Here is a 15156-nt window from a genome sequence, read left to right on the forward strand (position 1 = left end):
CACCTCCATGCGGGATGTGCTCTGAGCTAGAAGGTAGGCACCTCCATGCGGGATGTGCTCTGAGCTAGAAGGTAGGCACCTCCATGCGGGATGTGGTCTGAGCAGCCAAGCAGCTGAGAGTTGCCTCAGGGGCGTGGCCTGCTTCTCACCCATCGCGATGGACGTCCTGGGAAAATCCTGGGGCCCTGTTGGACCTGGAGGCTGCGTCCAGGTCATCATCACCTGGTTTGGGAACCAGTGGCCTTCTGCACTGCCTCCGATTGGGGAAGAGTTGCCTATGAAGTCTGTGTGCCAGCAATCTGCCATTTTACCTGCCAACCTTGGGTTCATCATCCGATGAGGTCAGCAGCCTGCTAAACTGCTTGCCGACCTTGGGCTCATCAGCCCCTGCAGCTGTGAGAGTCAGGAGAAGCCTCCAGCTTGATGTCTGACCCACCAACTTAGGACTTGCTAGTCTCTACAACTGTGTGAGCCATTGCCCTGAGACAAATCTCTCTCTCTCCCTCAAAGCTTTACTGGTTTTGTTTCTCTGGAGAGCCCAGCCTAAAACAAGAATGAAAAGACATCCTGCATTTGTTTGGAAGAAAATACCACACTGGTCAAAGGAGCCATCAAGAGGAAAATTGGGAAAGAGAACAAAAATGGCACAAGTCCCCATCTCCAGACTCGTGACATCTGGTGCAAGCAGTACTTGCAGGGCCCCTCCCATGTTAGAGAAGGAAGCCTGAGCACCCCTCTCAGCACTGGCCCAGGGAGCTTGGAAACAGACAAGAGAGACAACCTGAAGGAAGGAGGATGACATTTCCAAGGGGAAACGAACCAGCTGAAGGGAGGGCTGCCCACCACCCCGACCCAAGTGGACAGAGCAGATGGAGTGGTGAGGCAGCTCTGGGCACAGGCACGTGCAGGGGCCATGGAGCCGTTTCTACGAGAGCCTGACAGTCCTGGTACAAGGGCGCCCCTGGTAATGAGAGCCCCACCACCTTGCATGTGCATGCGTCCTGAGACCACACCCATCAGCCTCTTGTCAGACAGGGAAGTCATATGACAGCTTTGACAACAGTGCCAATGGCTATCCCTATAGCCAGTGGCCTGCTCTGGCCCCAGCATTCTCTGGGCAGGCTCCAACCACTCAGGCTAGTCCAGCGGCCCTGGCCTCTCCTTTCAGCTGCAATAGCTCACAGCTTTCAGAGCAAGGAGGGGATGCAGAGTCACCCAGAGCAAGCCCAGCAATGACCAGGCCACCTTCGAGAGTGGTGATCATCACATTAGAGGCCACTGGGCCACACCCCAGCTCACCTGCTGCAGTGCTTTTGTGGGCCACTGTGCCTGCAGTGCCTTCAGGAGCAAGAGTGGGTTCCAACCTGTGAGGGGCAGAAGGTAGAGAGGGTGAGGTGCCATCTCACAGCTCTGGGAAGCCTGTCCCACTGGCCTCCTCCCAGCAACCTGCTCTGGCCAACGTGACAGTGCCCATGCCCTCAATCCCCCAGCCTCTTGTACTGATGGCTTTCCCTGTGGCCAGCAGCCTGCTCTGGCCCCAGTGCTCTCTGGGCAGGCTCCACCCACAGTCCAGTGGCCCTGGCCTCTCTTTTCAGCTGCAGTGGCTTGTAGCTTCCAGAGCATGGAGGGGACACGGAGTCACCCAGAGCGAACCCAGCAATGACCAGGCTACCTATGAGAGTCTGTATCGAGTCACAGCACATCCACTCCACCACTGCCCAACACATGCCTGCCCACTTCTCCTCCTCTTGCTCTTGCTCCCAACCAGGCTTTGGCTTCTGCCACACCCCACGAAAGCCAGCCAATTCCCAAAACCTCTGTGACCATCACAGTCATGTGGCTGCCTCCTGGAGCTCCACCACGGTCCCCTGGATTTGTCGTGCTCTCTCTTGCCTACCTGATGTGCCACCTCAGCTGCAGGTGGACCAAGAGCAGCCCCCGCTCATCATGGAGGGGGCCCATGAGATGGGGGGACTTAGGATAGTGCTGTCTGGCTGGCTTGCTACACGTGTCTTGGGGGCACCCTAGCGTGAATCTGTTGGGACACTGGGCCCAGGGAGGAGGAGTCAGAACCTGCATGTTGGGAAAGGGTGGGGCCCGTGGCCAGCATCCAGCGTCAAAGCCAAGGAGAGATGGTGACCTCTCTCAGCATCTGGGCGGGGACTCAGCTCTCACTATGACCTCATTGCTTTCTTCCCACCTATCTGTCCACCCAGAATGTGACCACAGCCCCACACAGTAGGGGTCAGGGATAGGATTGAGGTCAAGGCAGGACCCCAACCACCACACTCCACATGGTGGGGGCAGGATCAACCACGACCATACATGTTGGGGGTTACTAACATGCGCTCTTCACACTCCAAGTCAAACTGGGGGAGACAGGAGCCCAGGGCCTTCCACAACAAACTCTACCTAGGAATTGAGGGGACAAAAGCCACCTGCTGGGACAAAAAGGAGAGATGCCCTAATGCCTCTCTTGAGGCCAGAGAGACTGTCAGACAACCTGACTGAGGGAGCCAGGCTCGCTGGGATCCACAGCTGGATCCCCGTGTTATAAACTGAACTGTGTACCCCAAAACCATGCTGCAAACCCTAACCCTGGGATTAAGACCCCATTTGGGAGTGGGTTTTCTTTGTCAGGTTAATGAGGCAGGATTATCATAGGGTGTGCTTTAACTCAGTCTCTTTGGAGACATAAAAGAACACATTTAGCAACAGCACAAACAAGGCAATGATGCAGGTCAGTGACTGCCAAGGCCCTTCCTTCCCCAGGAGCCGGCAGAGAGAGAGAGCCCTCCCTCAGAGCTGGCCGAGAGAGAGAGAGCCTTCCCCAGAGCCGGCAGAGATAGAGAGCCTCCCTCAGAGCCAGCAGAGAGAGAGAGCCTTCCCCGGAGCCGGCAAGAGAGAGAGAGAGAGAGAGAGAGAGAGGGAGAGAGAGCGAGCTTTCCCCAGAGCCGGCAGAGAGAGAGCCTCCCTTGGGGCTGGCAGAGAGAGAGCCTTCCCCAGAGCCAGCAGAGAGAGAAAGCTTTCCCTAGAGCCAGCACCCTGAATTCCAGCCTCCTGAACTGTGAGAACAGATCTGATTATTAAAGCCATCCACCGGTGGTGTTTCTGGTACAGCAGCACTAGAGACTGGGAAGACCCCAAAATCTGGCCCCACAGTGTGGACATGAGCCTGATCCAGGTCAGATCCAGCAGCCAGGCCCCACAGTGTGGACATGCGCCTGATCTTGGTAAGACCCTAAGATCTGGCCCCCAGCATGGACATGGGCCCGATCCAGGTCAGCCCAGTAGTAGCCAAGCCCCAGTGTGGACATGGGCTTGATCTGGGTCAGATCCAGTGGCCAGGTCCCAAAGTGTACACATGAAGGAGAGTGAGTCACAAGCTGGATTTGTTCCAGAAATGGATTTGCCACCTGAAAGTCTATCAGAGCAACTCAGCCACCACAGGATAAAGGAAGAAAACCACCCCATCCTTGCCACGGATCCGTGCTGTCCACTTAGATTCTGCTCCTGACTCAAAAAAGGAACCCAGCACATTAGGGATGGAAGGGAATGTCCCTAATCAGATAGGAGTATCTGCAAAATGCCTCCCACAAACACAAGACCGGGTGCCCAAGGTGCTCCCTGGGGACACACCCTCACAAGGACATCCATGACTTGCATCCCATTCTGTCCCAGGCCCTGATCTGTGCAGCAGGGCACATACAAAAAGGAAAAGTATAAAACCCGCAAAGGAAAAAGAACATGACCACTCACTGGCCATTAGAATGACTGTGCAGAAAGGCAGGACCAAGAGACCAACCAGGCCGCCTACAGACACTCATGTCAAGACCAGTGTGTTTCCAACATGGTTTCCTATAAACTAGCAACCAAAAGAAACAAGCAGAAAAATAAAATCAGTGAGATACAAAAAAATCCAAATCCTTTGGAGAGAGCTAACAGAAGACATTCATGCAAAAAACCATAAACACCAAGAAAAATGTGAAATGCAGTAAAGGCCACCATCACTACTGTAGAGTCAATGGGGTGTGCATGTGTCCATGTGTATCTGCACCGCCCCGCCACTCCGCTGCCCACACACACCGTCAATACCGCAGAGTCAATGCTGCCAGGCACAGAGAGACCCCACACTAACAGCAACGGGGTGTGTGTGTGTGTGTGTGTGTGTGTGTGCATCCGTGTGTACCCACTCCCCTGCCACAGCACCCATCCCGCCTCCTGGCATCGACATGATGGGCATTTCACTGGGGCTAGTTCATTTAGTGTGGCCCCTGACGATGCTGCGAGCTCCAGGGGACAGACCCTGTCCTTGTTGGCACCTGTACACGTGTGTGAGGGACGCTCCATCATGACAGCTGCCTGACGGCCCTGGGTCTGGTCCCATCCCCGACATGGTCCCACAGGACCCAAAGGGTAAAGCCCTGGAAAGCCCAAGTCTTGGCAGGTGCATAGGTAGGGGTGGGCGTGGGCAAGGGCGGTCCGACAGACAGCTGAGCGGGGAGGCCGCACCCCTGCCTCGCAGGCCACACTGACGCACATCTCAAACAATCACTCGCTTCCTGCCCGTGTGACACAAGAAAAACAGGATGTTGAGAGGTATTTATCTGAGTGAGTGAGATAAGCAAGCTCTCTGACACTCTGCAGAGCTGGGGGCCCATGGCAGGACGGTACATCCAGGGGCTGCCTCCTGCTCTGTACGCCTCAGCCAGACCCTCACAGTTCAGCACCACTGCATGGGAGTGCCACAGTGGGGGCACGGGCTTGAAGCCTGACACCAGAGGCTCAGACTGACCTCCACAGCTTGGACCAGGCCCAGTTTACAGCCAGCGTGGCACATCAGAGCGCAAATGGCAGGAGACCCACAGCAGCTCTGAACCCTGACCCCCCCGAGGGGCAAGGGCTGGGGGTGAGGAAGCTCTAAGCTCCAGGAAGGTGCACCCTGACAGCCCTCAAACCTTCCAAACGTGGGTCCCAGTCCACATCCAGATCCTCCCTGAGAGAGCTTGAGGCTCTTGGCCCAGCCCAGGGGCCTGAAGTCTTTGCTGGCTGCCCCCCTGCCCCCTGCCCTACAGTGCTGCGGTGTCATATGGACAGTGCCCAGCATCCACGCAGACACTGGGAGCCGACAGGCCACCTCCAGGGGCTTTCCTGAGATGGACAAGGCACAGGAAGGGTGACAGGCAGGCACAGCTTTTCCCCAAATGTGACCTTCACTTTAAAAGACTGATGCATCCTAGTGAAAAATAAGCTGCCAAGTTAGCATCTACGAAAACAAAACCCAAACCCACTGCCACTGCGTCGATTCCCACTCAGAGCAATCCCACTGGCTTTCCAAAGCTGTGAATCTTTATGGCTGCCTCACCTTTCTTCCAAGGATCAGCTGGTGGGTTCAAACCACCAGCTTTTGGTTAGCAGCCAAATGCCTTAACCACTACACCACCAGAGCTCCAAAACATCTATAAAGACCCCTCAAACCCACTGCCGTGGAGTGGATTCCAACTCACAGCACTCCTGGAGGACAGAGTGGAACTGCCCCACAGGGTCTCCAAGGCTGTCAGTCTTCCTGGAAGCAGACTGCCTCATCATTCTCCCTGGGAGAGGCTGGGTAGGTTCGAACTGCTGATCTTTTGGCTAGCAGCCGAATGCCTTAACCACTTTGTCATCAGAGCACCTTAAAGACCCCTCTTAAGTGTTTAACCCAAAATTGGTGGTATGAAATGAAATCAACAAAATGGTGCTTTTTTTCCACGGTGGGGCAGTGAAGTGACAGATGTGGTCTGGGAGTAGGGAGGATGGTCGGTGGACAACATGCCCCTACAACCTTCCACATGGTCTCTATAGCTCACGTGCTCCCAGCAGCATGCTACCAAAGGGAACGCTCAGTCACTTGGTTTCATCCATGCAACCACCGGCCTCAGATGAGAGCTCACCTGTCCTCAGTTTGCAAACAAGTTGGCTCCCAGCCAGTGCTGCACAACAGAAACACGAAGCTCTCCTCCGAAGCTGGACACGGTTGCCCGTGCCGACACCCCATCCAGAGAGGCAAAGGACAGCAGCAGGAATGCGCCTGACGGGGGAGAGCCTGCCCACCCGGCTCAGAGCCCAGGGCACACCTAGAAGGCCTGCAAGTGGCCAAAAGGCCATTCCAGCAGGTCAGTCAGGCAGACGCACAGAAGGTTACACAGAGAAATCTCTAGGTTCATTTGAAGCAAAGTTACAAGATCTGTTGGAAGAAAGGATTGTACAATGGGAATCTTAAAAGATAAAGCACCTCATTCCAAATACAAAATGTGCCAGATCTACTTAAAAAAGACAAACCAGGACACAACTCTACTACCAACTGACTCTTTGTAAGCTCACAATGCAGGAAAGAAAAGGACAAGGAACAGCCCCGTCCTGCACCCTAGATTGAGCTCAGTGTTCACGGCTGCACAAACGTTTACACCAAAACAGACCAGGCGCTCCTAACACGCTCAGATCCTATAGGTAAGCCATTGAAACGTCATGTCTGGGCCTCTGCAGAGAAGGTGACACCGGAGGCTGGGCCCTTGGGGCTGGCTATTGGCCTGGGGCCTCAGCTCCTACAGGCGGTCTCCCTTACTGGCTAGACTGGGCTTCCACACAGCATGGTTGCTGGGTGCCAAGAGCAGGCGGCCTATGGGAAAGGTCTAGCAGAAGGAGATCCCTGTTCTGGCCTCTCCTGGGGGCACACAGCATCGCGGAGGCTCTGTCTGCTTTAGAAGCCAAGGCCAACTCACTCAAGGGAATCAGAACATACTACAGAGATGAGATTCACCACCAGGGTGATGTCAGGTGTCCCTAAGTTACACTGTAAAGTTGGTGAGAGCCAATAATACTGACACAGTTTCTGCGGGACCAAGCAAGCTCGTTGTGGCATTCATGTGAGAGAAGAAGAAAAAGGGAGAAGGAAGGAAGCAGGGGAAGCAAACCCAACCCAACCACGCCCACTGCGTGGAGTCCATTCCGACCCACAGTGCCCCTAGAGGACAGAGTGGAACTGCCCCACAGGGTCTCCAAGGCTGTCCATCTTCACAGAAGCAAAGCTCAAACCACATGCACTGCCGTGGAGTCCATTCCGACCCACAGTGCCCCTAGAGGACATAGTGGAACTGCCCCACAGGGTCTCCAAGGCTGTCAATCTTCACAGAAGCTGACCGTCTTGCCATTCTCCCATGGAGCGGCTGGTGGGTTTGAACTCCTAACCTTTTGGTTAGCAGCCAAATGCTTTAACCACTGCACCACTAGAAAGGAGGAGATAAACAGAAGGAGCCATGATGCGTTTTCAGTCCTGCCAGTCACTGAAATTTGCCCTGGAGCCCCAGTAATGAAGACAGTGAACCCTGGACCCTGAGCAGACAAAAAGAGGGCCAGCACAGAGACCCAGCAACTGGAAGACATGGTCACTCCAGGTGTGAGAGGAGATGCTTGTACGCATCAGACTGAAGCGATGCTTCACTGGATAAGTTAGGCGGTCTTCCAGAAAATATTAAGTTGCCCATACATTCCATCCTACCGCAAGTCACTTCCACTTGGGTCAAAGGCAAAGGCAACAATGAACAGGCATCCAACACCGGTGACCTTCTGGGCAGTTTTCCACGAATTAGCCCCTCTACTCTCACAAAGAAATGGAGGGAATCTTGGAGTCACAACCAGTTTTCAGACGAGGGTGCAGAGAGGGTAAGTGACTTGCCCACAGCCACGCAGCAAGGCAGAGGAGCCCCCTCTCCAGACAGGCTGCCGTGTGGCCTCTTGTTCATGGTTTCCACAAGACCACAAGGGTCAGAGGAGAAACTGTGAGGACACTGTCTCGTCCAAGTCGGGGAAAGTGTAGGTGAGATGTGACAACTAGAGCCACTGTTGACCTGCAAGTGAAGTCGGGGGCAGACGGCAAAGCAGGAAGCAGACCTGCACCTGCTGGCGGTGCCAAAGCACTCGACTGTGCGGGTCACAGCAAACTGTGGGCAACACTGAGAACGGGAGTTCCAGAGGAACCTGCACACAGAGCAGGGGGCTGTCGTGGGAACACAGCAGAGGACACTGTGTGCTTTAAAAGGGAGTGTGCCAGGGCTGTATCCTTTCACCCTATCATTCAATCTGTAAGCTGAGCAAATAATCCAAGAGGCTGGATTTTATGAAGAAGAGCCCGGCATCAGGATTGGAGGAAGGCTCATTAACAACCTGCCGTGGACCAGGCAGTGCTGGCTGGGGCGGAATTCTCTCTTCCCTGTGGAAGCCTCCGGGCCCCCCCCCCCCCACTGGAGGCTTGTGTGTTGCGATGGTGCCCAAAAGGTTTCAGTGGAGCTTCCAGACTAAGACAAACCAGGAAGATGAGCCTAGTCATCTTCCAAAAATGTGCCAAGGAAAAACCACTGTGGATCTCGACGGACTGGGCGGGGTGAAGGGCCAGGAAAACACTGTGGGTCGCCACAGACTGTGGGGGTGAAGGGCCAGGCAGTGTTTCCTTCCCTTGCGCGTGGGGAGCATGAGTGGGGGCCAGCTGCACGGCAGCTGACATCATCATAAATCCATGCGACAAGACCCCCAGCTGCACGGCAAGGGCTGTGAAAGAGCAATTCCCCACAAAGAAAAGCCCGCCATGGGGGGAAAGGCTGGGGGCTGCAGTGGGGGCACCATGAGAGGGCAGCAAGGGCTTGCTGAGGAGTGGCTGGGGTGTGGGGGCCCTCACCCTGTGGGAGACCCCTGAGAGGCAGCTGCAACATCGCCCACTGGCCGGTCCCCTTCGTTAGCCCGGTCCCCATCACAAGGGTGCATCAGGGCGCATCGCCAGCCTCTCTGGAGCAGGAGCATGCCACCCGCAGGGCGTGGGCGCTTTCAACATGAGCAGAGTCCTGGGCCCCTCGGCACTGCTCCTTCCCACGAGCCCCTCCAGTCCGTGGTGCTGAGGGGGTCAGGGGCGATCCCGGCACTGCTGGTCTTGAGTCGCTCAGGCGGGCGCCTTCTCACGGCCCTTCAGGAGCAGTGGGGGTGCTCCCCCAGACCCGCCCAGGGGATACTGGCAGGGAAGGCAGCAGGTAAGGGAGGCGGGTGCCGGCCAGGGCAGACAGGCTCCCCGAGTGGCTCGAGCAAGGGGTGATTTCACCCTGGCAGCAAGACCTGGGTTCAGCCAGTGGGCTCTGGTGTCTCCAGGACCCGGAGCAGCCCAAGGCCGCGGAGGCGCAGCCAGCTGCGTCTGTGAAAAGCCCAATTCTCAGGAGGAAGAAAACCTCGAACCCAGCTGGTTCAGGGCCACCCTGAGGCTGGTTCCCCTGTGGCCTTCCTCTGGTTGGGTTATAGAAGTCCTGTTCAGAAGGGACCCCCGGCTCTCCCCAGTAAAAGTCCCCACTCATGGCTCAGAGTGACCCATCAGGGGAAGGTCCTGCAATTGCCTCTCCCAGCCTTCCTAGCCAGGCTCTCGGCCTGTTTATCCACCCAACACAGCTGTCCCTCCAAGAACCCCAGCTCTGACCCGTGTGTAAGCTCAGTGCCAGGGAAGGCAGGAGAGGTCGCAGGCCCCGGGGAAGCCCAGGCTCAGCTCCCATGGTGCTGTGGTGTTCTGGCGGCAGGGCTGCCCATCCTGGTGGGGCAGGGGTGGAGAAGAGCCTCCTTCTTGCAGCTGGGAGGGACTTGGATAGGGAAGGGCTCCCCTTACCACCTGGAGCCCAATCTTGGTTCCAGAGGGGCCAGGCTCCATCCCCCTGCCTCCGGCCTGCTGGGGTCCAAGGTCTCCATCCCCAGACCTGCCAGCTCCTGAAGGCACGTGCACGCACACATACACACAGCCTGGGACTCCCCCACTGCCCCAACCCAGCCAACCCCAGCGAGGCCTCAGGCCGGGGGAGCCCTCCCCAGTAAGCACCGCTAGGCCAGGGTCTTGAGGGTCTGCCCTGAGACGCTCCCTGGTCCAGTTCCACAGCTGTCCATCTGTGACCACTGCCTACCCACTCCAATGGTCCAGGAGCCACCAATGAGCTCTAGAGGGCTCCCTGTTAGGACAGCAGTGTTCTTCCCCAGGGTGGCTAGGGCTCACCATAGGGAGGAGGCCTTGGTCAAGGATGGAGGTGGAACTTCAAGAAAAAGGAAACAAGATTACAGCAACCCTTACCTGGAAGCAAGGGGGGCCCACCCGCCTGGGGGTGGAGTGTATGTGTGCATGGGGAGGCAGTGTACAGGCGCTGGGGGGCGGTACAGGGGGAGGTGTGTGGGGGTGGTGCTGGGGGGCAGTCTGGTGAAGGGGCAATTGTGGGGCAAGGGGCAGTCTGGGAGGGCAGGCTGTGGGGTGGTCTTGGGAGTGGCCTGGAGGTAGGGGACTTTCGTTAAGATGAAAAATAATATGGCTCCCATCGGCTTGTCCCACGGGCTCCTCTGGACCCACCTGATGCCCGCCTGACATCCACCCTTCATCAGGCACAGGCTGAAGGTGTGCAGTCAGCATTACCCACCCTCACAGGTGCCCCTGACCTGGGAAAAATTGGAAAGCAGGGATTCCATCAGCCTTCCTGAGGGACTCCAAGGTGCCCCCCATGTTTACCAGTGCCCTCACCCCAGCCCCCTGGCTGCCACTCCAGTCTCCAGCTGGTCCCGGTGGCTGCAGCCAACCCCCAGACACCGCCGCCGGGGTTGGAGGCTGCTACAGGTGCCAGGTGCAGACAGTGGCTGAAACAACAGTGGGGGACGGGATCCTGGGGCCGTTCCTGAGGGTCAGACGACAGCCCTCAAAGTGAAGTCACCCCCATCCAGGGGGCTTCTGTGCCTGGCAGGTCCCCTCACGAGTCCAGGGCCAACCCTGGCCAGGGCCCAGGGAAGCAGCTAGTGTGTCCTGGCTCCTACACTGACAGATGACAGTACCCTCCAGCCAGGGCCTTATTTTCCACTTGGTCCCAGCCCTGCTTCCTTCTTGGTAGGTGAAGACGATATCTATGTCAAGGCAGTGCTACTGACTTGTGGGGGCAGCACAGAACACCCGGTAGCCCCACCGCCCTCCACACACACACACACACACACACACACACACGCACATACACACATCCATACATATGCATATATACACACATGCGTACATACCCCACATGCACACATTCACACACACACACACGTGCACGCACACGTGCACACACACGTGCATACACACATATACACATGCATGCATAGACACATGCATGCACACACACATACACACACAGTACCTGGGATTCAGCTCTCCTTTCACTACTGAGGGGACTTGTGGGGGCAGCAAAGAACACGCAGCAACTCCACCACCCTCCATACACACACATGCACACACGCACATTCCCATGGACACACATACATACACCCATATGCCCACGCACACATACACACACCTGCACGCACACATACGCACATGCACATATGCACACATGCACACTCCCATGCACACAATACATGGACCTATATACACACCTACACATGCACACTCACACATACACACACCTGCACACATGCACACACATACACACCACATACACCCATACGCACACACATACGCACACACGTCCACTCCCATGCACACACACATACACCCATATGCACACACGCATGCACATACATGCACACATACACAGATATGCACACACATACACAGACACGGTGCCTGGGCTTCAGCTCTCCTTCCCTACAATGTGTGTCTGCTCCTTGCAACCCTGGTGGCCACACAGGTGGCAGGCGTGGTGGGGTGGCTCTGGGGACAGGGTAGACTTTCATCACTGCTGCCCCTGGTGGCCACCTACGTGTCCTGGCCCTGCTTGCCCCCACCTGGTGCACAAATCCACAGCCAGGTGCTCCGAGATGTCACTACAGGACATTGGACGGGGACTTCAGAATTGTGTGGCCTTTCCCGGCACACACCATCCTGGGCACCATTCCCTGGCCTGATTCTCTAGCTCCTGCCCGGCCTCTGTTTCCCCATCATCCCACGCCCCTGCTGAAGGGTATCCTGGGTTCTAGCAGTGGCTCCTCGCCCCTCCCCTGACCTGCCCCCAACACACTCTCTAAGCAAAACTTCTTGTGGTCCCAGGGGGCTACCAAGGTAGACTTGAGGGTCCCACCTCATCTGGAAAACAACTCGAATAAGGTTTTCTTTTTAAATCAAGGCAGCACCAGGATGGGCGGAGGGATGGGGTGGCCCAGCCACTTGTAACACCTCCATGGCCTGGAAAGCACACTGGTCACATGGGTGGCTGTGCCCACAGGAGCGCCTCAGTGCTGCTCCCTCAGGGGTGGTGCAGATGGTCCTCTCAACTTACAGGAGTGGTGCAGATGGTCCTCTCAACTTACAGGATGGGCAGGATTTGGACTGAAACCCACAGGGAGGGGATGAGGATCCCTGCCGGGGTGGGGGGCGCAGAGATGTTTGGGACAGAAGGCGGGACATGCTGACACCCTCAGAGTGGCCCCTGGGTTACATTTCCTGTGGCTCATGCCCACATCTTCACAGGCAGAGGGCGTTTCCCTAGTGCCTGGCTCTGCCCCGTCCCTTCTGCTGGGAGGCCCTACAAGCTGGGCACCACGCTGTGCCAAAAGGAGTAGGAACTTGGGGCCTGCGTAGGCCTTCATCTAGGAAGCCACCCCGTGCCAGACAATCTCACCCCAGAGCAGAGCCCCTGGGACTGGTGCTCAGAGCCAGCATGCGCACAAGACCCTCTAGACCCCCTTACATGGGGACCAGAGCCCTTGACCCTGAAGCTGGCACCCAATGGGACCCATCACCCCCAGCCCCAGATCCCATCCCAGGGCCACCCACAAGCTCTGGGGCCCAAGAAGGCAGTGTCATGAAGGCCTGCGAGACCTCCTGGGCTGAAGCTATCCAAACCTTCCCGGCCCTGTCTGCAGTCACTACAGAGCCTACACAGTTGGGGACAGCCCTTTCTCACCTGCAGGCAGAAGAGGGGGTGCTACCATCATAACGAACTGACCCCTCATCTGAACCCCACACCCAACCCCCTACCTGGTCCCACACCTAACCAAACATTTGGACCCAATACCCAGACCACACACTCAAACCCCATACCTGACCTCACACCGGCACCGATATTCTTGGCTCCACCAGACGTGGCCCCAGATGCACTCATGGCATCATGAGGGGTACAGGTTCACACAGAGAATAGTACTCACCAGCAGGGGGGTCACCAGAGGCGGGGCCACAGGCAGCTGTCTCACCAGCGGTGGGGTCACCGGCAGGGACTCCTGGCTCCATCCTTCAAGGGAAACAACACCAGCCCCAGGAGTGAAGAACTGAGGGTAGGGACAATCAGGCTGCAGGCTTGCTCACAGAACTGAGAACCAGGCCCTGGCAGCAGCCCACCCCCAGGCACCCCCGTGTCCTCTTCTGGCACCAGGCCACTGAGAGCACCAACTTTGGGAGGCAGGTCAGGCCCTAATCAGACGGAACAGGCAGTGAGCCAGGCCCTTCCCCCACACCGAATTCACTGTCCTCACTCCCAGTGCTAACAGTGTGCACTAGAGTGTGTGTTATGGAGAACTTCTGTCTACCTTGAAAAAGCTTTGGTGGTGCAGTGGTTAAGACATTCAGCTGGTAGCCAAAAGGTCGGTGGTTTGAACCCACCAGCTACTTTGCAGGAGAAAGATGAGGCAGTTTGCTTCCATGAAGATTGACAGCCTAGGAGACCGTGTGGGGCAGTCTCACTCTGTCCTCTAGGGGCGCTGAGTCAGAATTGACTCCACAGCAGTGGGTGTGGTTTGGGCTTTGCTTCCAGTGGGTGTGGTTTGGGCTCTGCTTCCGCGGAGATTGACAGCCTTAGAGACCCTCTGGGGCAGTTCCACTCCGTCCTCTAGGGGCGTTGTAGGTCAGAATCGGAGGCAGTGGATTTGGGTTTTTCTCTACTTTTATGGAGGTTACCTTTTTCCCTCCTTGAACCTATTTATATGATTGATGACTTATAATAAGATCCTTTTCATCTATAACTCACACCATATGCAGGTGGAAAGCCTGTCTCCCACCCAGCAGGGCTCTTTCAACTCCTGGTTTGGGGCCTTCCTGTCATCTCTCTAAACAGCACACTCATACTGCTGTCTCCTCGTATTTCTGCTCAGACACCGTGGTTTGTGCCAGGTAAGGCCTGTCCGTCTCACTCCATCACCTCGTGCACACCCCAACCTCCTGAGCCTGTTCTACCCTCATGGCCTGTCGAATCACTGCTGAAGGGTCACGAGGTCCCGACTGCGTCAATATTATTCACAGCTGAGTCACAAGGTGACAATGATTACTTTCCCTTCCTCATACAATTTTGATTTGAATCAAATAAAAACTTACCCTAGAATTGTACAGTGTATTTTAGGCAACTGTTTTTGGGCCCTGAAAGCGGGCAGCACAAGACAGTGCTTCCCGACCCTTATCCATTGCTGGTGGGAATGCAAAACGGTCCAGCTGCTGTGGGAAACAGTGTGTGGGTCCCCAAAAGTGAAAAAGACAGCTACCATATGGCCCGGTAATTCCGCTCCTAGATGTGTACCCGAAAGATGTGACAGCAGAGACTCAGAGACTTCTGTACCAATGTTCGCTGCAGCACCGTTCACAACAGCCAAAAGGCGGGGCCTACAGACAAGCAGATAAAACGCAGAGCAGCCGGGAGGAGGAATGGGTCTTGACCGTGCTGTGGATGACGACATTCTGCTGAGTTAAGTAAGCCAATCACAAAAAGGCAGATATTGTATGACCTCATTTATAGAAAAGGACCAGCAAAGGCAAATGTACGGAGAGCAGAGTTGATTGGGGCTCCTAGGAGTGGGAGGTGAGGGGAGGAGAACTGAGCCATGATGGAAGCATCACACTGATTAAGGGCAGGGTGGCCCAGACACCTTGCAAATGCTGCCAATAAGTTGCACACCTGTAAAAGGTTGAGTTGGCAGAAGTTGTGGAATAGACACATTTACAACAATGACGACCCCCCCACACCCCAAAAAAAAAAAGTAGCTACTGAGGCTGCTTATATACAATCAAACACCTCATGGGGCTCGGTCCCTTGGTTTGGAGATTTAGGGTCATGTTTCAGGGGACACCCAGTTAACTGGCTTAATAACATTTTTACTGCTTCTGTTCTACCTCTTAGTTAGTTTGCACAGCTCCTGGGGTCTTAAAAACTTGTGAGCAGCCATTCA

The 15156-nt window shown here is 56.0% G+C and overlaps 1 protein-coding gene across 1 annotated transcript in view; it reads right to left on the reverse strand.

Moving 5' to 3' along the window:
• EXD3 (exonuclease 3'-5' domain containing 3) overlaps nt 1–13234 on the reverse strand; it is an 84875-nt gene extending 71641 nt beyond the window's left edge. The window contains exons 1-2 of the mRNA XM_007947077.1: nt 13153–13234; nt 1300–1364 (exon numbers count right to left, since the gene is read on the reverse strand). Of these exons, the coding sequence (XP_007945268.1) occupies nt 1300–1364; nt 13153–13234 (147 nt within the window). The remainder of the gene's footprint in view (nt 1–1299; nt 1365–13152) is intronic.
• Between the last annotated feature and the right edge of the window lie 1922 nt (nt 13235–15156).

This window comes from Orycteropus afer, unplaced genomic scaffold (assembly GCF_000298275.1).
Source record: "Orycteropus afer afer isolate SDZICR_OR568_19922 unplaced genomic scaffold, OryAfe1.0 scaffold00174, whole genome shotgun sequence".
Lineage (NCBI taxonomy): Eukaryota > Metazoa > Chordata > Mammalia > Tubulidentata > Orycteropodidae > Orycteropus > Orycteropus afer.